Source organism: Xiphophorus maculatus, chromosome 22, assembly GCF_002775205.1.
Source record: "Xiphophorus maculatus strain JP 163 A chromosome 22, X_maculatus-5.0-male, whole genome shotgun sequence".
Lineage (NCBI taxonomy): Eukaryota > Metazoa > Chordata > Actinopteri > Cyprinodontiformes > Poeciliidae > Xiphophorus > Xiphophorus maculatus.
The window spans coordinates 13,186,719-13,214,504 of NC_036464.1; the positions used below are offsets into that span (position 1 = coordinate 13,186,719).

The following is a 27,786-nucleotide window of genomic DNA, read 5'->3' on the forward strand; positions in this document are numbered from 1 at the left end:
AATTATAGGGGAGCATTAAAGTAATTATTGGGCAACTGAGAATTTTCTGTACCATTTTCTGTAAAATGGTCTGGTTATTGAGCTCAGAGCAATACCTCTGTTCATTAGTACAAAAGCTACTGTTTCTCTTGATTAATCTGTCTAATCATGTGAGTCTGTAGTTGTAATGTTAAGAAATCTCATCCTATGTGTAGAAATGGTATAAAAATGTGAACTGGTTAATTTGTCTTCTAAACATTTTCCTCATCCAAGGAGGAATTCAGCTCCTTCAAAACCCACAATAAAACCCACAATAGCAAAAGTTTCTTTTCACTGCATGTTCTAGAATTCAGCCCCAGTTTCAAAAGATGAAAAGGATTGTTTCTAACTTTTAATGATTGACCATAATTACTTTCACCCATCTCAAATTTTCAAATAAAACAAGCTTTGATTTACAGCTTTAATTATATCTGAAAATAAAAACATTTTCTTCTCATAATTAATCTGACTCTGAAGAATCTGAAAGTGTTATTGAAAATTTTTCTTCAGTTTCACTTTTTTTTCCATTTCAAAACATTTTCTTTCAATTTTTAATCTTTATTTTCAGTTGCATTAGATGTTTTGGTTTTGTTTCAAATCTGTTTCAGATTGATTTTTTTTTTCTTTTGATCCAATTGTATGTCCCCATTAGGGCCCATATTTGGGCCTTTGTCATACAGGTTTCACATTCATAGGAGAGGTTATTCTAGAGTTGAGTCTAAATAGGCAACAAGCTGATTGGTAGACAGAATTTCAATCACAAATTCACAGGAGTGGAGCTTCCATAGATGTATAATAAAATGCATAATTTACCTGTTAACTCTGCTTAAGTCTTTATGCACTTACGTAGAATTTGATTTGGGCTTCTCTTCCTGTTATGAACAGCACAATTACTAACAATACAGATTTAAAGGAATCCAGGAGAGGTAGCCATGTTTATTGGCTTATCGATCAAATCAAATTTAGTTGTATTCCTGTTATCTAGACTTGTTTATCAGTTCCAGGTTGAAAACCAGTGGAACTTGTTCGCTGACAAGTTAACTATTGGCAATAGAAGCTAATGTTGATACTCAGCATTTCATAGTTTCAAACATGAGCAACATGTTCACTAAAAGGGATAGTCTAGAACTGTATAACTCAAGTTAATTAGATAAATATATGAAAAGAACAAATCTTTTTTTGCCACAATTAGGCTTTTCATTAAAGACAAACATATTGGATTTTCTGTTTATAATTTGGATTTTGAAATAACTATTCTGTTTGTTCATCCAGATTAAAATTTGGAAACCTCAACTTAAAAAACCCCACAATTAAATCATTTTGTATTACAAATTCTGTAATATGGTGTATTAAATGTTACCTCGATTCAGAAAGTGAAGCTAACATTTAATATGCACACAAAATGGTTTATTTCAAATGTTTATTGTACTTGATCTTGATTATTATGCTCTACAGCTGATAAAAACTGTTAAGAAAACATGATGATTTAGGGGGTCTTCACCTACTTCCATTTTTGGGTCCACTGAACAGTACTCCATATACATATTATCTAATGGATTTAATTTATTTCAGCTATCTGAATCAATCAGTAGTAACCATTTCATTTACTGCCTGGGCCATTGACAAATCCTGAATGAAAATGAAATCAGCGCTTCTTATTTACCAAACTCTCTCCTTCTAACATTTTTTCATTAAAATCCCTTTTATATGGAAATTTGTGATCTCCCAACTCCCTCAGCAATTACTTTTTGCAGTTCAGATTCATTGTTGAGAGTTCCAATGACAGAAAGCTGGACTACTCGCAATACATTTTGTGGTTCATAAAAAAACATTTAAAAATCGCTTCTACCCCTGTTGATCTCATGTGTTCTTCTATTTTTCTGAGAACCATTGTTTTTCTTTCATTTTTTTGTATCCTCTCTACCAACTATTGTGTGACTGGTCGGAAAATTGAAGTGGAAATGATGTATGCTAAAGACTTCTCAGGAGTTCTGCACTTGAGTTCTTATGAAGTATGAAATCTCCTGGCCAAACTTTCTTCTTGTTCTTTCCACTTTGACCTTTATTTGTTCTTGTGGATAATGTAAAAACCTTCAGTGAGTTGGTACTTGTTACAAAAGGTTTCAACAAACAGAAATAATTGCATAAAGGTTTGATTCACTGGCTGCTCGTTCAACTATAGAATTACTAATGCTCTTTTGTGACAAAAACGTTTTGATAACATTTGATTTCTAAAAGCAAACTCAAGCCACACCTCATGTACAACTCCAAAAAAGAACAGCTGATAAATATAAGGAGAAACTGCACAGAGACATTTTCAACAATCGTCAGCTTTTCCGGAGATCTTTTCAACCTCCTGAGTCACATAAGGCACAAAATAATCTGTTAAACTGTTAACGTACAGGGCACCAAGACAGACGCGCCCCTCTGCTGCCATCTGGTGGACAAACTGTAACGGACACGTCTTTAAATACATACATTCATTATACACATCAAAGTCTTCAAGTTTAAATTAATCTTTTTTTTCTTTCTTTTTTTTTTTAGTTATGAGAAGTCATGTGTCTCGACAGGTGGTGTCTCTCTCTGAAGTATTCGTGGCAAATCGGGCAGGTGAGTTTCTCCTCCTTCCTACGTCTCACCTGAGACTCCGCCGCGAACTCCTTTTTGTGGTGAGATCGCATGTGAAACACCAGATCGGAGGTCATGCGGAAGGACAAGTTACATTTGGCGCACCAGTTCTGCACCGACACACCGAACGAGGAGGTGAAAGTGGGCGGGAGGACCGTGAGGGCGGATGTGGTGTGGAGACTTCTGGACCAGTGCTCCGGCGCGTAATGGAAAGCGTTGCCTAATGGAATCGGGGAGGCCAAAGTCTGCATGTCACCGCCCACGATGCTGGATGCCATCAGATTGTTGTATCCCAGAATAGTCCTGTTGGTGAACGCATCAGTGATCTCATCCACACGGCTAGGGGGGGCTGTTGGAGCGCTGCTCAGTTGGATCTGCTGGTTCACAGCAGATGTCCTTTTATAAGGTTTACAAAACGCGCTTTTCTGCTCGCCCTGGCTGCTCGACAGAACCAGAGAAAACGCGCTGTTGCCGCTCGAAAGCACACCAGATCCTTCCCCTGTCCCCAAACGTGTGTCAAGCACTTTATGGTGCGTAAAAGCAGCACTGACTTCCCCAACTTCAGCTGAATCAGCGCTTCCTCGTGGCGCACGAACTGCTTTGACCCTGTCAGCTTTGAGTTTGTCAGGAGAGGAGGAGGAGTCATCCGCAGCCTGGTCGCAGCTCTTACCCATTTGGGTGACATTTTCATCGTTTGAAATATTTGTTTTCTCTAACAGAACCGTTTTTCGCCACTTGGGGACCGGAGCATCTTCGCTCTTTCTCTTTCTGGAGGGAGTCTCCGCCTCGTCGCTTCCTCCAGATATTTTTCTCTCTAGATCTCTGGCGATGTTGTGGAAATCGGTCACTCGGTGATGCCTCTTGGTTTCCACGTGCTTGAGCTCATGGACCTCACGGTACCAGGTGTCACTCTTCGATTGGGTGCACAGAAATCTGCAATGAGCCACGAATGGATTGTGATTTTTGAAGATCTGGTTGCATCTCCCGCATTTGTATTCTAGAAAAGAGAAAAAAATACATGTAGGCTATAGCATCACTTGGGATTTATTTATTTATTGATTTATTTACTTACTTATTCGTCTTCAATCAACATTGGAAATAAAGAATTTTCTTAGTACTTGTCTAACTCAGGTGGTTTTCACTTTAGATTTTTAATATGATAAACCAAACATTATATTGTGCATTGACTGAAATATGCTCAAATATTGCTGTTAAGCTAATGGAGTTATAAATGTATCCTCATCCCTAACCTCTTGCTTTGGACATTCCTATTTATTCTTCAGTCCTTCGGCTCTTTCCATTAGGCTCCTCAAAGCCTTTGTGAACTTTGTGTTCTAACAAAAATATTTCTATAGAAGTAACACAAATATTGTTTGTAGCTCTAAATACAAAGCAAATATAGTCACCGATAAACTCATGTAGCCTGCTGCATTTTAGCCTTTCCATGATTGTGTGCAGAAACAAGGAACTTGACTTCAGTCTCGCTCACTCCCAGCATAAAGACATTAACTTTAGAGGAACTAAAACAAAGTACAAAATAAGTGTATGTGCATCTATTTTTATGTATAGATAAATTATTTATTAAAATAATAAATATTTTAATGAAAATGCTAGTTTTAGCCTAACAGCAAAAGCAACTGTAGAAACTGTTTTTTTAAATAAAAAAAGGGTTGTTTTTTTTATATCATCTCTCCACTTTAATGGAGAGATGATTATTTAATACAGTAGCTGGCCTATTTGCATGTACATCACCTAAACACATACAAGATGAAGATCTTTGAATCGCTGTCCACTGTGTGTGAAGAGACTGAAGTTCACAAACATGTTCAATTTCAGTCTGGCTGGACAGCGCAGTCCTTATGATAAAATCCCACTATTTAATAAAATTTCCCTAAGCAACCAAGAAAAACTCTTCATGCAGCTTGAACTCATGCTTATAAAAACTCATGCTTATAAAAAATCTCACCTCAATTTAACACATTGATCTTGTGTATAAAGTCCATAAGACATATTTTGTTAAAATGTAAGTTGTATCTGGGTTTTTTTTTCTGGATATAATGTGCAGCTGCAATATCTACACACATACCAGCAAATAGCTTTTACACAGTTGTCCACTGTCATCACCATTATGTTTAAAAGGAAGTTCTCAAAATTCTGTTGAATAACAGTCTGAACCATTGTTTAAATCCCTTTAATTAATCCAATCCATCCAAGCAGTCTATACATCGGTACCCACAAAAAGCTGTGTCTCACCTCCGTCCAGCCCTTTGGTCATGTCTGTGAACCCCAGCAGGTCAGACAGCTCCTGGTCGTACCACACCAGCAGCTCCTCCTCAGACTGAATGTCCCGCGTAGTGCGTACATACACCTGACCCGCTTTCAGAAATGCCTCCGCGTTCTGCTCCTCTGCGTTACGCGCAGCCTGCACCAACCGCAGCCAGGAGAGCACAAGAGCTGAATTGTGCATGGCCTCTGGGTCAACCTGTTGGCACGACACATCAAAAAGGCGTCTTTATTTATTGTTGTCTGTTTTGTTGTTGCTGCTGTTTTTAATGCCACTATTTAAATTTTATTTTAAAGTTCACAAATAAGCCATACTGTCATAAAGTCGTTTAAAGTCCACATGTCCACGCTGCCTGACCCTTGACTCACCCTGAACATGTAGGACTTCGCGGTCTTGTCGCTGCATTTCTGGGCAATAAAGGCGATGGTTTCGTAGAAAGTGTTTTGAAGGACGCACGGACCAAAGCACGTTCCTGCAGGGATGCATCGCGTCACCACCACACTGGTATTCAGATCCGTTGGATGCTGCAGGAATTTAGTGTCACTGGACCAGACAGACCGAGTCTGGAGAGCGTGATCCATCACTAAGCTGGAGAAAAATAATCAGAATCAGATACCGATTTTTTTTTTTTTTTTTTTTTTTACAATCAAATAATATCTAAATGGCATGCATAAAGCTGTCTATCAAGTAATTTGCTATAGAAAACAAATGTTTTAAATCTGTAACGTGAAGCGACCTGGGTTTCAGATAACAAATGATAAAAAAAGATCCTTTCGAAATATTTATGAATAAATAAAATCCCAGAGGGAGGCAGACACAGCTGGTGTTGGAGTGAAATAATTTCTATCGTTCTTTGTTTCGGTTTTTCACTCGGTTACTCCTTTTGTCTCCGCATCTGCCGTGGAGTCCAACTGGCTCCTCTGTGCGCAAGAGAAGTTCAGCGGCTTTTAAAAAGCGTTTTCTGAACATTTCATACGATCACTGAAACATATATATGCAAAATGCCGATCTATTAGTTTACACAAACATATGAACATACGATATTGTAACCCATACGAAGAATTTGGTGCCACTCTTTTTTTAAAAAAAAAAAAAAGCGTTCTTTATGCACAGGTTTCGTTGTGACTGGTCCGTGGTGTTCCTGAGTAGGCAGCAGAGGAGACGTGGATGAAGGATGCTGCTGACGGACTCACCCGGCGAACATGGAGGATGCTGTTGGTTCCGGCAGGTGCAGCGGACCTCAGAAGCGAAGCTTCCTTGGACGAGTTCCTTCTCCGACTGAGAGCTCTTCCTCACTTGCTGCCTATCTCCTCTTCCACTCCCAGAGCAAATTGAAGCGTGAAGCGCGGCGCACTCATTATAACACGTGCGCGCTCACGGTCACACGCGCTCATGCACGCCTTTTGCTGCAGCATCTAAAGTGATAATACGGCATTTACAGTATTTTCCATATGAAAACAGGATTTTGGCATTAATCTGGAATGCAGTGTAATAACGCAAATCCCAATTTCATCGTGTTCATTTTAGCCTTGTGCTTATGTGCTACAGTCTGTACTTTGTGTTATTTCTCAGTGCGTAAAATAAATCAATCCAGTTATTCTGACTTTTTAACTCTACTCGAAAAATAATCATATGCTCTATTGCACAACAGAACCACTCCTTTTAGTGGTTTCAATAAAAACAGTAAGTTTGGCTTACTCCATGGGGCAGAATGTGGCCAAAGAAAATGCAATGAAGTTGGCTGCCATTGTGTGCGCCTTTAAGGGTCTGGGCTTGCCAACGGGCCAATGCATTATTCATAACTAAATGTTTTTGTTTAATGAGCATTTAATGATTATTCTGCATCAGAGCTTTCAATTTTGGGGTGGCCTAAATATCCTGCTGGTTTCTGAGCCAACTTTTTTTTTATAACGAGGAGGAAAAAAAACAAGGAAAGGATTCCTTGGAAATTCTCCAACTATCAAATGACTTTAATAAATTTAAAGGGCTTGGAGGAATAATTAATAATATATTTATTTATTTATTTTGGTTTGGGGGATATTAACTTGTATATTTATTATTTGGAAATAACAGCTTACTATAAATGTTTAATATAACCAATTTCAATTAAACTTCTGTTATCTGAGATAGTTTGTGACTAAAGTTGACAACATTGAGTGTAAAGGCACAGTTGTTCTCATGAGGTGATCACAACGTGACAACCTTTCCCTATATTGTGATATATATTTAACTTTGTGTCACATTGGACTTGCTCTGTTTGCTATAGCTTGTCATGCTAAAATAATTTTCTTTATTTTTGGGACAATCACAAATGTTTGGAAACTAACCAGTCTCCTATGGAGTCCCCTAGCGGCCATGAAAATAAGTTGTGTCCTAAATTTACTAGTAAACTGCTAAATGTGAATGATTGAATTTTTTTTTCTCCAGCTCAGCTTTGTGTGGTCTAATTGAGCCAAACCAACGCAAAAACAAACTTCGAGATGACCAGCAGGGTCCTTTCTTTTTGGCCTCAAACATCTTCATAAGAAAAATTAAAGGAGCTTAAAATTATCCAGTTTTACATTTATTTAGGCCTTAAGTGAGTGCTGACTGAAACATCAACAGTTTTATATTGTAACAGTCATGATGTACAGTATGTTTCAAGCTGAATCTGTGTCTCAAACCTCATGGGGAATGCAACATCACATTATTATAAAATTTGTTGACAGTCTTTCCTGATTGATCTAATGCAGATATAAATCTGCATTAGATTGGCTCTTAATGATATTTATATAATAAATAAAGTGGAATTGGAGCCCAAATGAAATAAGATTTATATTATATTATATAATATTTTAATTATTTATATTATAACGGATATTATAACGAGTCTGTTTTAAAAAGCGTGATAATGAATGGTTGGGGAAACACTCACCGCTCATACAACTGCTTTATATCAAACTATAGTGGGGTCGGCAGGGGTGCCACACACTCTTACATTGGGAAAATTTGGAGAGACCAATTTATCTGACAGTCATGTTTTTGGACTGTGGGGGGAAGTCGGAGTACCCGGAGAGAACCCACCATGCAGAGGGAGAACATGCAAACTCCGCGCAGTTAGATTCCCGGGTCGGGAATCGAACCCAGGACCTTCTAGCTGCAAGGCAACAGTGCTACAAACTCAGTTGTGAATGTGTATACATTTTTTGTTTATTTTTTTAATTAGCCTACACGAAAATACAAAAATCAAGGCTAAAACCTTTAGATGTCGTGCAAATGTATTTTTATTATGTTTGTGCCTTAAGCGTAATCCACAAACTGTGGCAATCTGCCCCCGAATTTGAACAGAGAGGATTTCTTTTTCTTTGGAAACAAATGGAAAAAGTGAAGTTTTGCATCTCTCCTCGGGTGTCGCTCCTCTCCTCCTCTCGGTTCTCCTCTCGCATCTCCTTCATCCTGCCCCGCTTTCATGCTTTTTTTTTTTTTCTTTTCCCCGTCAGCCGAAAGAGAAGTCTTGAAGAGCCCGGCTTGAGCAGAGCAACACTCCTCCAGGGCTGACTCCTCCTTGAAGACACACACACAAACAAAAAACCAACAGTCTGTTTGAAAACAGACGAGTAAAGAGAAATGTGAAGATCCTGAGTGGCTGCAGTGTTGGAGAAGTAAAGTGCTAACCTGGAAAGATGGCGTGGACACAGGCTCGCTTGTTGCTCCTCGCCTTTGCTTCGCTTGGATTTTTCCTCCTCTGTGTCCCGGTGGAAGGGGAGCCGCCGGGAGAGCAACAGGAGGAGGAGGAGACCATGTCCTGTCAGGGCGCGTTTGACCTCTACTTTGTTCTGGACAAGTGAGTCCCCTGATATTATTTATGGCATTGTTACTTTCTGCTCGCTACTCATTGCCATGCAACCGAGCTTAGAAACGTGGAGCGCATCAATTGTCCTGTTGTGGCCTAACGGTACTTTAGAGAAGAAAGCTACTCAATGCGGCGCTATGGGTGACTTATAAAATAAACATCTGCATCGTAGTGTTTGTTATTCTACAAAGTCAGTGTTAGGATAAAAGTGCCTATGTGTCACAAAACTATCCTCCTCCTAAAAGTCTACTGGAAGAATTTGCTTAGGAACACACCTAAAACCACTTTTCTTTGTTTAAGATATGTTCAACTATGCAGGCTGTAGTGATTTTTCAAGTAGAGGGAATATTCTGGCTTTCGGAGCGTATTTTTCTTTTTGTCTGGCTGAAAGTGGTGAGTCAAAAAAGGCTGTGTTACCCACGGATGTGGGCAGGGCGAGCAGGATAGGGTTTCAGGCTGATGACGCCTGCGGACACAGCTGCAGAAGCTGCCCGCAGCGGTGCTGCCTGCATGGCCCGGTGAGCTCCTCAACGGGTCCTTTTCACTTATGCCCTGATTTAAATAATCACTCTTTCTTTAATCCTGCAAGTTAATGGATATGTTATTGTGTTTTGGATAACAAAGCAATTATTATTATTATTTTGCAAACTCTGGCTGAAATCTTTAATTGTAAAATGGTAACATTTAAAACAAAGGGAATGTAAAATATACCTAAAGATACGATTTAAATGAACAGTATTTATTACAGTGCCATCTAGAGGCAAAATTGTAGATTGCAGCAAAATCATTCGCATCATTGGCTTCCTTAAGCATCATACAGGGCCTTTGTCATAATTTCTCTGCAGAGAAATTACAACAATAAACCACTAACCAATAAGGATTCACTGTGAAAAATTGTAAGAAAGATCCACTATTTGACAGAACAATATCAATAAAATACATATTTAGACTTATGCAGATTAGCCTAATGTTAGAGAGTATATTTAAAAATGCACCACAAATGTTCAGAACAATATTGTTAATTGATAAGATAGCTAACAATGTCTGAGAATGTATTACCAAAAGATCACCTTGTATTAAAACAGGTTTTAAGTCAACATTAGATCATAAATTCTTTAGAAAAGCTGGTCATTTCATCTTTTTCATCCATCTACAAGTGCGGTGTGGCTTGTGTCTGGACTATGCAGATGTAGATATGATGAAACACAGTGGTGGCAGCATTGTGCTGTGAGCTTTTCTTTAACATGGGAGTTGACGGGATGATGCAGATGAGTTAAATACGGGGAAATCCTGGAACAAAACTTTCTAAAACCTGCAAAAGACTTAAAAATCTGAGAAGGACTCTGAACTGTGTTAACCATATGTATTCAGCCTCATACATATGTTGAGATTTTTATCTGAACTGTATTTAAATTCAGGTCTTGAGCATCGATTTATGTCTAGCCAACATGCCCATGTTCACGACTCCACACACAAAGAGCTGTTTTTCTTTCAGTGAGCACATGAAAAGTTTTGAAGTTTCAAACACCCCTTAAAAGTTCATTTCTATGCTTTTGTAGTTTTAAAGTGGTTTGTTTGAAACATTTTATGTTTGTTTTTTGTTCTTTTGATGAAGAAATTGCCAGTGCTAGTTACATTCCAGGTTCTCGTCCACGCTTCTACACAGCAGCTGAAATCAGGTGAAACCAGTTAGCATCACTCCAGCAGAGAACATGGAGTGATGTACAAATAATTTATGTATTTATAGATTTGTTTGGTTGGCATTCTTTTTCACTGCAATGCTTCTCCTTACCTTAGAGTGAATTTATGTAGTGTTGTGATTTCCAGCTAAGTCTGCCCTCTATTTACTTATTTTTCTTTTATTTCAGAATATAAGTGTTTTAGTTTTATTTAAATTCAATTGCATCTTGTTTTTTAAGTTACTTCACTTTGTTTGTCATCTTGTTTAGTGAACACTGCAAATCAGGAACAGAGCAGAACATATTCATTAGTATAAAAGACCAATTTTATTATTTCAGACACATAGTTTATGACATTGCACTTCATTCCTTAAAAGGAAATTCAGACACTGAATACACTAATGTAAATTCACTTTTACATGCATATTTTCAAGAGTTTCTATCATTAAAAGAAAACATAAACAAACGAAATGTTGAAATAACAGACCAGGCTAATAACTGGTGATAATATTGCCAGAAATAAAAAAGGAAGGGGAGGGAGATATATTCTGAGCACGGGTAGTGATTCTCCAAGAACAATATTATCTTGTTGTTTTTTTTAACCTCACACACCATTATGAGTAACCTTACCGTAGCACAGCAAAAATGCTTTTGCAACAAGGCCAAGACAAAGCCACATGCTGAAAAAAGTCCCCTCAAAATCAACACTGCAGTTGTTATTGTTTCCAACATTTCTTCCAAATTTTTGTCTAACATGTGATAGCATGCTACATATCCTAACAAGCTCAGCTTTATCATCAATATCTGAATTGAATGTTGGTAGAAACATGGCGATGTGGCTTGTAAAAAAGGGTCTTGGTCATCGTGAGACTTTAAGAGTTTGTTGCCAAATAGGCCAACAAGAAAATGCTGCAATCTCTGCTGAGACCATAATAAATTTTTCACACAGGAACATCAAACTTTGCTTTTTGTAGCCCTCTATTCACTCTGTTCATGTTGCTATTTTGATTACTTTCACTATCGCGTTTGAATTTGTAAAAAGGCAAATAGATTAGATTATTTATCCATCCATTATCCAACATGGTCATGACTTGTGGGGTCACCAGGGCTGCTTAGAATGTTTTAGTTTGATTTTAAAAAATGCTACAAAAGCTTTATTTTTTTTGGTGAGTGCACCAAGAAAAATTGCTGCTTATGCACATCATGCGCCAAATGGACTTTAATTATGGCGTTTCAAAACATGCTGTCTTAGCAGAGAAAAAAAAATTAAACAACACCCAACACCACAGTCGAATTGTTTGCTCAATCTGATTAGAAGATGAAAAGTACAGCAAGTCTTTAATGGAGTAAAGATTGAGTTTGTGGCGACGCTGCACGTAATCCAAGGCTTGCAAACATGAGCTTGAAAAAAAATGCCCCTCTTCCAGTGTCCTCAATGGAACAGCCCCATGAGCTGTGAAGTAGACAAACTGAGTGACATTTAGGTCGGGTTTAGACATGTTGGGCGATCTTTCAGATGTCCACCTCGACATCTGCCTGCCACTGTTCAGTCTTTACCCTTTGCTTCAAAAAGTTTAGTAGAAGCCTCGGGAGTGCGGCACATCATGCATGGCCTAGCCTCTGGTTTGTTACACTGTCTAGAGCTGTAAGCTTCATCAGGCCTTCAGGAAGCTGCTGATCTTTCCTCCGAGATAGGACTGTCTCGTTTCCACGCTCTGCGGATCTTAAATGCCACCCAGTGACCCAATCTAATATTTCAGTAGCAGAGTACAGAGCAAAACTGAAAACAGCGAATGTGCATCTAGTTTTTAGACATCACCTCATCGGTGTTTGTCTGTCCCTCATGTTTGACTTTGGCTGTGTGACAGGGTTATGAGCTCATAACTGCAAGCAACAGAAAAACTAAATTACCATGAGTGCCACCTTCTTAAAGCCATGTCTGATCCTCACTTAAAACCAGGCTGCAGTTTTTTTTCCTCTCAGTCTGGGTCTTCACAAATTCAGCTGTGTGTTGTGTAGAGGTCTTAAACAGATTTATGTTATTTTTAAGGGGGAAACATAGTCATGTCTGGTCTTCAGAACCTAAAAATACAGCTACCAAAATAAAATTATGATAACTTTGTTTTTCTTAATTTTGATTGTAGAAGTAACCCAGTCTTTTATTATTATTACATTATTTTTTACATTGAATTCAACAATATTGAAAAAAAAAAGTAAAATCAAATTTTCATATGTAGTTGAAACCAAATATTTACATATATTGTTTAAAACTCAAATAATCAGATTTTCCTAACTGTCTGATATTTAACAAGCCAAAAAAACAATGTTCCTTCTTTTAGGTCACTTTCAGTACGGAAGAGGATTAGGGCCACCGAAAAAAAAAAAAAAAAAGAATTCTGAGATTAAAGTCAGAATTCTGAGATTAAAGTCAGAATTCTTTTTTTTTTTTTTGGGTCCTCTTCCGTACTTTCAGTCCTATTCGAAAACTTTTGCCATTTTGCTAAATGGCTAAATATTGAGAGAGATCACACTTTTAAAGAACTTTCTTTTGGGTGCTGGATGGCTCAGTTGGTACAGCATGTACCTCGCCACAGTTGTCCTGGCTTTAGTTGCCAATCTGGGCAACTTTTTGCACGTCTTCCACTTTTCTCTGATTTCCTGTTTGTTTGTTCACTTCTCAATAAAGACCCCAATTTTACTCTTACTTACTTCAAATTCAAAAGTTGTTCAGACCGTAATATTACGCTGCCGTTCAATAATTTTGTAAAGTTCAGAGATAATGTCATGACGTCAAGAAGTATGGATAGAGTAATTCACAACCTTTGAGCTAAATGGATTCAAACCTATGAATGTACATATTTTAAGACAACACAGCTTTCTCCTCTGACATTATTGAAAAATAAATAGAAATATTAAGAAGAGGAATTGTGAACCTCCACCAGTCTGGTTCATCCTTTACAATTTCCAGATGGCTGAATGCACCACATTCATATGTTCAGATAATTAAGAGAGTATAGACATAGCAGGGATACCCAGCCGGCATACCACTCAGGAAGAACACCGGCTCTGTGTCCCAGGGATGAGCATGTTTTGGTGAGAAATATGCATAACAACCCTGAAGCCAAAGTAAAAGACCTTGTAAGAAGGCTGGTTGAAGCTGGTAAAAGAGTGTCATATGGATATAGGCAGAAAGCCTACTCAGAAAAATGAAGGCTATTACTTCAATAGCAACTTAAACAGTCAGATATGTAGTTAGAAAACATACTTTGGGACAACTACTTTTATTTTTAGAAAAGATGTCCTGTAATGTAATTAAACTAAAGTTTAAGTGTTTAGGTAGAGGAAAAAAGTGAAGCTTGAAAGCCTGAGAATTAGGGGTGCACCGATTTATTGGTCAGCCGATTTATCGGTGCAAATTTCCTTAATTTTGGAAGGTCGGTGATCGGCCAATACCTACATGTGAAACTGATCATATCCTCTGATCTTATCTACTTCTGCGAAGGTCCAAAAATCAACCACTGTCCTCTTCAGCTCTAATGTGAGAGAAGTTTGATTGGTAGACCAGCCCACCAGGTCATGTCTGCATGCTAGTCATAGTACCGTTACCAATGCAGCAACTATCTGTCTATATTTACAACATTTCAGACAAAAAAAAAGAAGAAAAAAAAAACTTTTATTGTCCAAAATCAGAATCGGCAGGTCAGGCTTTTTAAAGATTGGTAATTGGCAATCGGCCAGAAAACTGCAATCAGTGCACTTCTACTTGTCTTGGGTTTGTTTTGCTGCAGGAAGGAACGGTTACTTCACAAATTAGATGGCTTGAGGAAAAAACATTATGTGGGAAATATTGAAGCAACATCTCAGAACATCAGCCAGGAAGTTAAACTACAAATGGGTTTTCCAAAGGGATAATAACCATATGCACACTGCCAAGTTAGTTAGAAGGTGTCTTACGGACAACAGAGTCTTTATTTAGGAGTGGCCATTACAAAGCCCTGGTCTCAGTCCCACAGAAAGCAGAAAAGGCGTGTGCAAGTGAGGCAGCTTAACTAACCTGGCTTAGAGGCCAAAAGTCCAGCAAATTGTTGTGAGAAGCTTGTGGAAGGATTCCCAAAATGTTTGGCCCAAGTCATGTAGTTTAATGGAAATGAAACCAAATATCAAGAAAAGACATGTACACTTCTGAATTTAAAAAAATAAGTTAAAAAGATTTCTCCCTCTCATTGTTCTGTATTTTAAGAAATGCAGAATTATTTGGGTAATCAAGGCTGACAGGAAATGTTTAGTCTCACAGTGAGGAAAAAAATTCTTTTTAAACAGTGTATATAACAATCTGGTTTCAGTTGCATTTTTACATACTTGTGTTCGAGTTAATCAGCAGCTAACATGTTTTTAAGTTGTTTAACTGTAACTTAAGTTTAAGTTACAAGAATACAATTTTCTTGTATTGACTTATAAGTCAATAAACTGCAGCAATATACAAAACATTTCTTTAGTAAATTCATTTACAATGTTCTGACTTTGCAAATTATAGAACATTAATAATATGAAGTTCTTTCGCTTTAGCCATTTCTGCACGTTACTGTTGCATGCATGTAACTCAAGCAATGTGCTTAGGTCTTATTTTGCTAAAATGAACATCAGCTGGGCTGTTTTAACTTTATGCAATCCTTTTCACAAACACGGTGAAATAAAGCAGAGTTTTTTGTTGAGCTTTGGTGCACGAAGTTTCTCAATAAGATAGGGATCTAGCAGGAAGCTCCTCCTGCTGCTTTTCTGTTTATCAGATAAATCCACAGAAGATGGTAATTGAGAGGGAAGTCTACGTTTATATGGAGGATACAAATAATCCCACTTGAACCCAACAGGCTCTGTGTTTCATTTTGCTTATGACCCTCTAAAACTCATGCAGATTTGCTGCTAAAGAGCTTTGATGTTACTTCCTGTAACACACATTAAGACATCTCCCCCCTGCTGAGTGATAGTTATGGTTCCCTCTGTTGTTCATGTCAAAGCCTTTTCTACTCTAGCGGACGGACACCCAACCTGTTGTTGGGCTGGCCGTGCATAGTGGGACCATCTGTTCCCCCTCACAGTCACACACACACACACACACACACACACCGTCACTCGAACACATATAACACAGAGGCCAGCTGCTTGCTACGCGGTCCCTGTTTAGAGGCAGACTGCTGCATCTGTCCCTGTCTAACCTCAACCCTGTGGCCCAGCAGCAATTAGCTCCCATTAGCAGCGCTGTGAGACGGGCTTTAAAGAGACGGTTCTGTTTATGGCATCATGCAGCAGACTAACCAGCATCTCACAGATGAGGGGTTGCAGTCCAAACTGAAGGAATGTTACTAAATCATCTGAGGGTTGATCTCGGCAGAGACAGGGGTGACTTTTATTCTGAAGCATGTGGGATGCATTTGCATGTTTTCTAAAGAAAATATTAACACTCTTATGCATACATGGATTTGTAGTATTTATTCATTTTTTAACTGGGAAAAATGCTGATTTTCAGATCTGGCAGCGTGAAGCATCACTGGAATGAGATTTACTCCTTTGTGAAGCACCTAGCAGAGAAGTTTATCAGGTAAAATGGACAACGACGCATATAAATTGTTGGATGGTTTGTTTAAGTCTTTACTGAAAGCTGAAGTGGAACAACTTTGTGTCTGCAGCCCCATGCTGAGGATGTCCTTCATCGTCTTCTCCACACAAGGAAAAATCATCATGGAGCTGACTGAGAACAGGTAACACACTCAGTGTTTTATCCATCCATCCATCCTAACGCTAGGTTCTACCTGATTCAAAAACTTTTGTGTGTCATGTTGACTCTACTACTCTGTTCTGTTTATTTTAATAAGAACTCTCCCTCAGTTTGTTTAGGGTGTTTTTAATCTGGATGTTTGTCTTTTACTCCTCAGGGAGGCCATAACCGAAGGCCTGAGGGCTCTGAACGATGTTATTCCTGGAGGAGACACATGCATGAACCTAGGCCTGGAGATGGTATGACTAATTCTTTTTGTGTACTAAATGCCTCCTCTGTGGCACAATGATTTTATATCATTCAGTTAAACAAAGGTTTAGCTGAATTACCTCAATCTGAAAAAATAGTAAACTGCTGTTTTGCCTGTTGGTACTCTGTATGTGTGTCCAAAGCACTCCATTTTACCGCCTGTCTTTTTAATAACCCCTTCTTTTACAGCTCACTTCATAGTAATTGGTAGTGACAGCTAAGTTTTTCACTTAGGACAGTTAAGCAAGAAAGCGAAAATGTTAAATGATGACATAAAGCAAAGTTCGGAAAAGTCTCAGAACAAAACAAGTCGGACTGTTTGCAGGCAGAGATTAACTCTCTGTGGTTTGAACAGTTAGTTGTGCAGGGTTATGTCTGCAGTCATAATTATTATGCTAGAATTCACAATTGGGAACTATGCATTTTCTTTTTTTTAAATTATATAATGACAGTTACCTTGACTAGCATGTTTTTTTTTGTCACATTATGTTTTTTCTCCCATTAAACTTTTAACGCCTTTATGCTAAAATAATAATATTTCCTCCACACAAGAAGAACTGGCACATATTTACATGTATATGTGCATTAAATTAATTTTTATTCATCTCTAATTGAATGTCACAATTTCTTTGCATTTCCTGGGATAAGCAGAAATACCAATATGTGATCATTTTACTGTATGAAACCATTTTAAGGGAATATCGACTGATACCTGTTTTTGCTATTACAGGCTAATGCACAGATATACCATGAGAACCGAGGTAAACTCCAGATGAAATGTTGTTTTTTTCTTTTTTTAACACAATTAAATATAATAGCAAAAACAAACAAGCGTATATACTCCATGTTCTTTGTAGGGACTGCCAGCGTTATCATCGCTCTGACAGATGGGGAACTGAAGGAAAGACAGTACGACACAGCACAGCGTGAGGTAATGCGTGTTAATGCGGGGAGAAATGCGTTATGGCATGCAGCCTTGTTATGGATTATTACCACTCTAGCTGCAATCAGTTTTACTATAGAAAATTGTTGATCGATTGAATTTGTGGCTTAACCTTAGGAGCAGTGATGGCATAGTTACTTTGAAAAAGTAACTTTAATCGGATTACTGATTACTCCTTGAAAAAGTAACTTAGATTACTGATTACTTGATTTGGAAAGTAACTAAGTTACATTAAAAGTAACTTTTTTAGTTACTTTCAGTAGTTGCTAACAACAACACTCTGCCTCCTGTGAAAATTACATTGAGCTTTGCCAAAACTTAATTGCAAGTTATTTTATAATGGTAACATCAAAAATGTATCTCCACTTATATGGTTGAACTGAAAGGGAGATTGTTTAATGGTTACAACAGTACAAAAAAAATAACTTTAGTAATTTGTGTGCTCCAGTATTGCCTGGAAAACTATAAATAGGATTTTAATCCAGCCTTTCTTTATTTTTAAGTGTTGATTTACTGAAGACTTTAGATTTCAATTGGCCAGTATGGGGATTGAACCCATGACCTTGGTGTTATTAGCACCACACTCTGACCAGCTGAGCTAACCGGCCATACATAATGCTGAGTTTTTATCAATGTATGAAAAACTCACATGATCTTACCACAATCAAGATTTGACAAAAGTGCTCATATTCTAATGTTTTTCAAAATCAACATGCATAATGGTTTAATTTAAAGCCTTCTACTATTTTGAAGAGTTGATTTTCTGAAAGCCTTTATGTTTCAATTGGGCAGTATGGGGATTGAAATCCCAATTCAAATGTTGCTTCAAACCTTGCTGGGAGTGGAAGTAGCTGAAATGAAGTATTTAATTTATGACCTGATTTGACAGAGGCAGCTGAAGAAAAAATTACTTAAAATCAACCTCTACTAACCACTAATGACAAACTAAAGAAATTATTAAGATTCCATATTATGGCTCTAAATACATTTTTAAGGGAAGTTTGGGGAACAAAGCTGTTGAACATCCAGAAAACGAGGCCTGAACCTCAGGAACAGAACAGTGAAGGTTGTAATGACTTGGATTTATGCTCCATAGATTCAGAGAAATAACCTCAGCTCCCACAGTGGAGGAATTTGTCCGCATGTCACTCATGAAAAAGCCGGCAGAACACCTGTTTCGCTTGCAGAATTGTGACAAGATAAATATTCAGCAATTAATTTTATGGTAATAAATCATGGACTGTTTGAAATCAAAAGGAAATGTAATGGTTAGGATTTAGTTTTTTGTTGTTTCGTATCAGAACAAAATTACACAAAAACAACTCATAGTGTCAGTAAGTCATCTTTATTATGAGAGACTTGTATAAAGTTTTGAGAAATAGCCTAGAAGTTCATTTTGCTCACATATTAAAATCCCTAAGGCCATTTTAGATCAGCAGAAAAGCAGAAACACTAAAATCTTACCAAATGTTCGACCAATCCTTGCAGGCACAAAGAGCCAGGTCTTTGGGAGCCATTGTTTATTGTGTAGGAGTCAAAGACTTCAACCAGACCCAGGTAAGATGCACATAGAAATAAAATGTTGCAAATGCATTAAAGCAACTACTCAATTCTGCTTCCTGTTTCTATATTTTGCAGCTTGCAACTATTGCAGATACCATGGAACATGTGTTTCCAGTAACAGGAGGCTTCCAAGCCCTCAGAGGAATTATTGACTCGGTATGACACACACATGCAGTACCACATCTATGTTATAGAAAAACTCGCCCACACAGGAAGACTCATTAGAGCATATTGGATCCCAAAATTTCACGTGTGATTTTTTTTTCCCCCTTTGTGGCTCTCAGATTATCAAGAAGTCTTGCATTGAGATTCTGGCAGCCGAGCCATCCAGTGTGTGTGCGGGAGGTAAGAGGTCTGAGCCGTGAGGGTCTTGGTTAAAAGAGGGGATGGCGTGAGCAATTGTGTCAGTCATCGAAAGCCTTTATAGTGGAACATGAGGTTAAGTAATTGCATGGATGCTCATGACCGCAGAGTGACAGGGAGCGTATTGTCACCCACAGCCAGAGGAAATTAGCATGGCCGCTCCAGCGCAGCATGTGTGCAAAAAAAAAATCTTTAAGCATGGCTGCATCTCTGGCCTAGTTTGCCACATTGTGTATGCTAAACAGACCTTTGAGATTGTTTCAAGCTCTATTGTCTACTCCTTCTCCAGTGATGTTGCTTCCTGTATGATGCTTAAAGAAGCCAGAACCAGCAGAGGAAATGCTGAGAGAGATCCTTTATGTGCAGCCGGCACGATGGATGAGCTTTGACATGACCTTATTAGGACTCACTTAAGAGACTGCATCTGCGGGCCTTCTACCAGGGCTGCTAATGGAGATTACCTCGCATTATGGGATATGATGAATGAGAAAAGCATGTTAGAGGAGGAGACTGGAGAAATATCTTGCCTTAGAAGTAAAACACAGTGAAAAAATTCTATTACCAGACATAATTACTGTCTCTGGTTTCTGAGTCTGGGCATGTCTCACTAGACGTGCCGAAATATCTTGCTAGAGCCTCATTTATTTTTCGATTGATGAATCTCCTAATGTTCAGTGAACTAAGAAACCAAGAGACCAAACCCTGATTATGGCCTAATTAATGGAGATTATACCCAAATGCACTTTGTTTGCCTCTGTTTGTAGTTCAATGTCTACACAACTGGACAGATTTGTTCACAACCCTGGGGAAAGATTTGTAACAAATATTTTTTTTAAAAGGTTTTAAAATAAATATCTTTTAGAACAGCAGCATAAGAAAACACTGGAATCCATATCTGAAATATTTCTTTTAATGAAACATAAATTGTGCAACTTTTAAAAAGAAATCTGATGACCTCTGTTAGCAAAGTGAAAATAATTCTTCAATAGATCTTTAAGTAGGCCATTAATCTAAAACACGGATTAAATCAACACAGAGATGAAGCTACACCTTCTTCCAGGTCTTTATCAATCTCCATACTTGGTAGAAGGTAAAATGTGGAATCACTAATATATTATCAGCAGGGATGCTAATAATGTTCCTTTTTAAAATCATTTTTATTCTTAACATTGACTAACAATAATTAAATTAAAGGTTGATTATTTTTATGTTTCTATGCAAGTTTACTCAACTGGAATAAAAGTTTTTGTTTTTTTTTAAGTCTCAAAAAGTCAGATCTTACTGACTTGTTATTGCAGAATATTTTCTGCCTCAACATAAAAAGGTAACACTGTTATTAAGCATTTACTTTGAAGCAGAAAAGAGTCACTAGTTTGTAATCCTACATCCACATCCCTTGCATTAACATTTACATACATTTACAAACATACTAACGTTCTGCATGCATGTTGTGACACTGTCTGCTTCCTTCTCTGCATCCATGCAACATATCGACGCATCTCCTGAACTAACACACATGGTTGGATGTTTTATAGTCGGCAGCATTCACACGCACACCCCTACATGGTTGTTGAATCACGTAAACACATGTCCCTCACATTGATGTGAAGTGACCAGATCGAGCTGCCTGCAAACAGGCCATCAGACTGGACAGTGAACACCGGGCCACACTATCTGACGTGACAGCACCGATTCCCCCTACATGACACACACACATACACACGCAAGCGAATGTTCGGCCGGAGATCCAACATGACAGCAGAGATTGCTGCTTTCATTAACGTCTGACCCTTAACTCCCTGCTGTCCCTTCCTTTTTATGCCCCTCCCTGCGTTTCAGTGTCCTTTCTCACTAGCGTGATTGAAGATACGCCGTTCAGACAAGTCATGCCACGTCTTCTACACGCACACACGTGCTCAGACAAAAGGACATACATGCATATGTCCTTAAGTGTGTCAACACAGAGACGCGCACTGAGACCAATCAAATCCATGTCAGGCATTCAGGTGTAGATGTAAAGGGACTTGTGGTCGCCAGGGCAGGCAGACAGCAGAAAGCAGAGCCATGCGGGTGGTGCGTCAGTGGGGTAACACCAGTATGTGCCCACCATGTGTCTGACAGCACTGACCTTTCAGCTTATCATCTGTCGGTGTTTGCAGAAAGGGCTTAGTTGGACTATTGTCTGACTTTTTTTTTTTAAGTTGTTGGTATGTGTTTAGTCAAGAGAAGGAACGTGCATGAAGAAAAATGTCATAAATAAATGCAACAACAAAAGATGTTTGCAATCATTAAACATTAGTAGCTTTAATGACAGTCAGTTGTGCTAGATTAATGAATACATTGTAGGTTTCTGTGTATGCTATGTGTCACACTGCAGAGTCGGCTATTTGATGGTAACATGTTGTGAGAGGATGTTGACTGCTAAATCAGCCAAACTGTGTTACTCTTAACCCATTATATTATATTATATACATTACATTTATTTTAGAAGATAACTATTTATGAAATGACATAATTTATGTGTTTTGAAGGAGATGCACAGTCATGTGGTCTAAATGTCAACACATTTGGATTTTACTCTGTGCACAACCGTAGGACAGTATAAAAGCGACCTAAGGGGGGTCTTATCTTGTCGAGGTTGGATTTTTCTTCTGAAACTGAGGTGCAGTCTTTGCAGTGATGTAGATGTTCTAAAGTCTGTTGTAACGTTGCCTTATATCTCTACTTTGATAAATCTCAAACATCACCACTCTTTTCTCTGAAGAACCTCTAAATTCAAGCCTTCACTCGTCTACATTTTTGGGGGTTTTAGCTGTCAGCTGTGCTTCTTCATGCATAAATGCGCGTTATAGTTTACGTAGCAGCTTGTCTGACCTTTAAGGAAGGGCTGCCACGTATACACCCTCTCCCAGTGATCTTTTTATTCAGTGATCTTCACGCTGCAGCGTTAAATGATAAAGGTGTGGCAAATGTTCACTTCTATTAGCAAAGATACTGCTGGAGGAAACCTCAGCGCACATGTGTGCTTGAAAGACCACAGAGAGACACACGCATTCCTGCTTGCAATTACAGAGGATAAATGCTTACACATTCCTTAAAAAAAAAACACAATATAGACACACGTTTGCCTCCACACTGACATGTGTGCATGCCTGTATGCCATGGTGCCATAGGTAAGGTCAGACCTACTTTGACAGTGCGGTTGTCAGCCTTCCAGGCATGTTTTTAGGATAGTGGTTCCCCCCTCGCTCTTTAACATATGCTGGGTAGCAGCCACATAGACACTCCAGCATATGCTGGCAAGCTTCTGTCAGTGCACTTTAACAGTGCCTTGGGGAAACTAAAGGTCAGACACACACACATGAACACATGCACACACTCCTCCCGGCTGCTGCTCTGTCTGGGATATTTGTGAATAGCAGCACTTTTAACATTAACACCACTGGAGCATATTATGGGCTTTCCACACATGCACGCACAAGCACACACATGTAAACAAACAGTAATGAAGCATGCACGGGTTTTCTGCAGCTTTAGCTCAACGCATCAGCGAAAGGAATGGCTGTCAGGATTCGCCATAATTGCACACTGAATGATTTACTTTCTGTATAATCAGAATATGAGAACAATCTTGATGTTTTATGGCTATCTCAGATGAAAATACGCTTATTACCACAAATGTACATGTTATCAATCTCTCCTGATGGCTGGTCTGCCTTCTGTTTGTTTCCCAGAGAGGTTCCAAGTGGTCGTTAGAGGTAATGGTTTCCTCCATGCAAGAAACATCAACCAGGTCCTCTGCAGCTTCAAACTCAATGATACTCATAGTGTGGGTGAGTTCTGCACACATGGACATTCATTCAAGCAGACATATACTTTAAGACAGGGCAAAATGGATCTTTAAAAGTTTTGTTTTATGAAGCTGAACTGAAATTTTCTTCGTGCTTACATATGGCAGGATGTGTTTGTACAGCTAGGGGAGCAGGACGGTGTAGTGACAAATAAAAATACTTATGTTTATGCAGTGCTCCGCAAACGTATTCGCCCCCTTTGAACTTTACGTGGCACACATTTGAATTCAGCACCCTTTAGTTTGATATCCCTGAAAAATAAGGAAAACAACTGGCTAGTGGGATAAAATGTACTCAACTAATCTGACTTCATAAAGGTGTGGTAAAAAGGAAATCATTTTGGAATTAATAATTATACGATCTGGCTTACACGCAAAGAAAAAAATGACACTGCATATTACCCTGATCACTTCATTCCCATGTTGAAACATGGTGGTGCCATCATCATGCTGTGGGCATTCATTTGTTCAGCAGGGAGAAGGAGATTGGTCAGAATGGATGGCAAGATGGATGGAGCACACGAGACTTGTATTTCTAGACAGAAAGTTTTGCTCTTTAGCTGTCAGAAGTCACATTTATCTCAGTTAAACCATCAGCTAAATACGATCTATGTCAGTAAATGTATTGTCAGATTTTACCAAAAAGTTCCAATTGTTTTCAAAGCCATTACCTGCAAAGGCTGTTATTTTTTTAAGAACACCACAGTGTTTAATGTTCTCACAGTGAACAACATACACATTTTGGGGCACGACTTGTTTACTAGCCTGCATAAAGAATTTCCAAAGGTTTTGGGAAAAATCTGATGCAATGATTTTACAGAGAAAACCCTTAGAAGTTCTGGTACCGAAGCTTTTATTGTTCCTTATTCAAATCTGAATGCTTGTTAGGCTTTGAAATGTTTTGCATTTCACAAGAAAGAAAAATTACTGAGTGGCTTTGCTTTTTGTTTTTTCTTTCCTGTGAAGACGAAAGACCCACTGGAATAGAAGACACATTCCTGCTCTGTCCTGCTCCTATCATAGAGGAGGTGGGGAGGTAAGCTCTCTTTCTGTGGTCCTGATATTTACCAGCTGCACCACAAGTTTTGTGTGGACTCAGAAGACTTTTGTCCTTGAAGAAATTAGGACCAAAGTCGCCGAGTGTCTGATGATCAATCAATGTTTGTCACCGCTAACGAAGCCAGACACCAATCACAAGGGGACGGCAGGAGGAGAGCCCAGGAACACGAGTTAATGAGAGCCTGCTTGAGAGAATCGCGCGGATGTGTTTGTAGGTTTGATGCCTTTAATCTCAAAGTGACAAAGTGTGAGCGAAGACAGCAGGCAGTGGAAAAGTTCCCTCTGAGGGCTCCCAGCTTTGCTCCCAGTAATTCATCACAGCATTATCTTTCGGGGGAGACGGAGCGTTGCTTTTGGCGGAGCTCAGAAGAGCTGGAGACCCGGCAGCCGCAGCCTTCCCTTCACGGCTGCCCGCAGTCTGGTACATAATTATACATTTGGGCCTGCAGCCTCAGACACCTCCTAGTCATCCTCTGTCTTGTTTCTGTCACTCAGATGTCTACCACAGTTTGAGTTTGTCCAGTGAAAAATGATAGAAAAATTATTCTCCTGGCCCGGGAGAAAGTAATTTTTATTTTCATATTGTTCTGTTAAATTTACAAATCTGTAGCAGTAAAGGGTTTTTTACCTTTCTTATAGACTGGAAAAAACTCTCAAAACTCAAGCAGACATTTAGGGTGTTTTATATGATTGAATACATTTGTGCCACATGGAGCTGCTTTCCCTGAGACCAGAGCAGAACATCATTAAATACTGCAGTAATGCCTTAAGGAAGCATCTATCCAAGATACAAAGGGCCCATCAGAGCAGAGTCAGCAGAGCTTAGCTGCCTGAGTGCTGCTAAAGAGGATGTCAGCTGTGACTGGCCAAAGGGCGCAGAGAGATGGCCAACATCTGGCTGATGAGTTTGAGACGTAGAGACATGTCATCCAGTGAGCAGGAAACTGCGCTGGTGATTCAAAAACATTTTCCTTACCTATTGTTAAAAACTAAAAAAAAAAAAGTTTTGTTTTTAAATTTAATTAAAGAATGTATGTATTTATTTTTATGTGAATACATTTTTATTTAAATCTTCAATATACATTTTTAAGACACAAATTCAGTTGTGTGTGTTTGTAATTTTCGCTACTAAAATAATTGATCATGTCTGTTTATGTAGCACATTTCAGCAACAAGGCCATTCAATGTGCTTTACATGATAAATAAATTATATGTTATAAGAAAGAATGAAGTGCAACGTTACAGAGGCAAAATAAAGAGGAGACATGAAAAGTTACAATCCAGACTAAAATTCTTCTATGTCCCAGTTGTTGTTCATCAAAGGCAACTCTGAGCAAATGGGTTTTTAGCCTTGACATAAACCATCATATGCTATTGCTGATTCCTTGTGCATATGCAGCTTAATATCCCTGTAATAGGCAAAGTTACCAGTAATGAATCCAGCAGGAGAGATCAGCATTCCTTACCATGCCTTCCAAGAAAGGACCCACATCTAAAACCCAAATTAATACATCAGAACCAATTTGTCACTCCACTGGAAAACCAGTCATGTTGTGTAAAAGAAAACATTTCCTGGCATAAATCTCTGGATAGTGCCAACATTGCCATTAAAACCACATTTTATTGTGCTGTACTAATAAAATGATGTTTTAATGACAGAGGTTTAAAGTCACCCTTCTGTGCAATCGTTTTAAAACCACCCGCTAATGTCTTCATACTTTTGATTCCGATTTTTGTTGGAATGTCGCCAACTACCAAAGCTAATGCAGTGCATATCTTTTCATGGGACGCTGAATAAGTAAACAAGCACAAAACCTGTGTGGGTTGGACTTTCTCTCTTTTATTGAGGCCTTTGGGTAGCAGTTCTTGAGGCTTTCTGCTCTACCCAAGCAATGCAATGTAGTTCACAAACTTTTTAAAGCAAGTAAAAACTATGGTTTTAAAGTATCTCTTGTTTTAGTAGCATTGTCGCATGCAATGAAGTCACTGAGGTCTCTGTCAGATAAATTTGTTTTGACTGGGAACCTTCCGGACGCAGACCCTCCACCCCCACCTTCACCATGCTCCTCCTGCACAATATGCCCACACAAACTCGCACAAGGCAAAAATGTATACAGTGGGTGCATTGATGATTGATAGGGACTGAGATCTCTCTGTCAGAGTGGAGCTGATAGCATCATGTCTGCTGTCTGCCTGAAAGGAAAGCCCACCATGTGATAGGGAGGCCAGCCAGAAAACAGAGGGAATAATTAGACAGAAAGATTAGTGGCACCTGCACCTCCAGTTCCATCTTCCCGAGTCAATGTCTCCAGGAGCTGTAGACCGCAGTCACCCACTGCAAAAGTGTACATGGGTTCTCTTAAGGGAGGATCAAGAATGGGAGAAGGTTTTTTTCCCTACCATCCCCCACGCTCTGTTTCCTCTCCTCTTCCCACCCGCCACCCTGCAGTGACCTCCGTGTTGTCAACCCCTCCTCAGATTTTAACCTAAAGCTCAATGCCTGCTGTTGTTTCTGCCTCCCATAAGAACAAGTAGCTGTTTTATACTCAAATCCAAGAGTTTGCTTCTTTGGTTTGTAGTTAAAACCTTAATAACTGTACACTGCCTTGCCAAGGTATTCCTAACTTTCTCACATTTTGTCATCTTACAGCCGCAAACTGCAAAATATTCTGTTGAGCTCTGTTGTGAAAGACTAACGCAAGATGTGTGAGGAAAATAATGAACAAATAAGATCTGGAAAGTATGGCGTGCAATGACATTTCAACCCTTTGCACTGACACTCCTAAATAAAAGAGAGCATTTTGCAGTTTCCCACTATCAATGTAGGAGGAAAACATGTGGCAGAAGATGTTCAGGTTACATCAGATCTAAGTTAAAATCTATGGCCGATATGCAAATCCTGATCACACCGTCACCCGGAGCTGAATAAAGATGTCCGCCATGCAGACTTCTGTTTGGGAAAATTAAAAAACAAAAACATCTGCTTCTGTTTTGCCGACTGTGCACAAGTTTGTGTGAGTGTATCACATACAATCTCAATAATTACAATAAAAGTTATGGTTTTTAACTCATAAAACATGAAAACGATCAGAGGGGTATAAATACTGTACATTTGGAAAGCTGTGTAAATGTCCAATCTCCTCTTCGCATCTATAACCCTGAATGGTTTTAGATCTTAAACTGCTTGTTTTTCTCTGGTCTCTTGTCTCCACCCTGAATATCTCGATGCAGCGGTAGATTCTGGAGAATAAGAAGAAAGTTTATCCTTCAGCGGTTTCCACATTAGAGCTTTGGGTCTAATCCAAGGAGTGGAGATTCTTTTTGTGGGTGGAGAACTCTTTGACCTTCCCATTTGCTTTAGCTGAGAGTTTTGTCAGCATATTTGTGTGCTTAATACAGCAGTAAGTACAACTCCATTAGATAGAGGAATGTGTTTGACACCCCAGGCGAGCCTCAACAGCCATAAATGTGTTAACACATGCCGACATCTTTGAGTGTTTTCAGACGAGATGATCAGAGATTTTGGGTTTTTTTTGTTTGCTTAG

At 38.8% G+C, this 27,786-nt stretch overlaps 2 protein-coding genes, 1 long non-coding RNA gene and 1 other non-coding gene across 6 annotated transcripts in view; 1 reads left to right on the forward strand and 3 right to left on the reverse strand.

Annotated features, from left to right (window-relative positions):
* Positions 1-1,458: 1,458 nt before the first annotated feature.
* Positions 1,459-6,237, reverse strand: LOC102230431 (PR domain zinc finger protein 8-like). Of its 3 annotated transcripts, none has more exons than XM_023327192.1 (4): positions 6,124-6,237; positions 5,299-5,513; positions 4,900-5,128; positions 1,459-3,643 (listed from the first exon to the last, which is right to left on the reverse strand). In XM_023327192.1, the coding sequence occupies exons 2-4, from the start codon at positions 5,509-5,511 to the stop codon at positions 2,559-2,561; spliced, it is 1,527 nt and encodes a 508-aa protein (XP_023182960.1). In that variant the 5' UTR covers positions 5,512-5,513; positions 6,124-6,237; the 3' UTR covers positions 1,459-2,558. The 3 variants fall into 3 exon arrangements, with proteins under 3 accessions (XP_023182960.1, XP_005815580.2, XP_023182961.1); XM_005815523.3 differs by having other exon boundaries at positions 5,299-5,518; XM_023327193.1 differs by lacking the exon at positions 5,299-5,513.
* Positions 6,238-8,175: 1,938 nt separating this feature from the next.
* LOC111606724 lies at positions 8,176-8,732 on the reverse strand. Its single transcript, XR_002752221.1, has 2 exons — positions 8,585-8,732; positions 8,176-8,473 (listed from the first exon to the last, which is right to left on the reverse strand). It is a non-coding gene; the product is annotated as an uncharacterized LOC111606724 (long non-coding RNA).
* LOC102230168 (anthrax toxin receptor 1-like) overlaps positions 8,469-27,786 on the forward strand; it is a 29,655-nt gene continuing 10,337 nt past the window's right edge. Inside the window, exons 1-11 of the mRNA XM_023327879.1 lie at positions 8,469-8,753; positions 15,966-16,037; positions 16,126-16,197; positions 16,372-16,453; positions 17,194-17,224; positions 17,321-17,394; positions 18,895-18,963; positions 19,045-19,125; positions 19,254-19,314; positions 23,067-23,165; positions 24,149-24,218. Of these exons, the coding sequence (XP_023183647.1) occupies positions 8,593-8,753; positions 15,966-16,037; positions 16,126-16,197; positions 16,372-16,453; positions 17,194-17,224; positions 17,321-17,394; positions 18,895-18,963; positions 19,045-19,125; positions 19,254-19,314; positions 23,067-23,165; positions 24,149-24,218 (872 nt within the window). The 5' untranslated portion in view covers positions 8,469-8,592. The remainder of the gene's footprint in view (positions 8,754-15,965; positions 16,038-16,125; positions 16,198-16,371; positions 16,454-17,193; positions 17,225-17,320; positions 17,395-18,894; positions 18,964-19,044; positions 19,126-19,253; positions 19,315-23,066; positions 23,166-24,148; positions 24,219-27,786) is intronic.
* trnai-aau lies at positions 17,941-18,014 on the reverse strand. The gene has a single exon. It is a non-coding gene; the product is annotated as a tRNA-Ile (tRNA).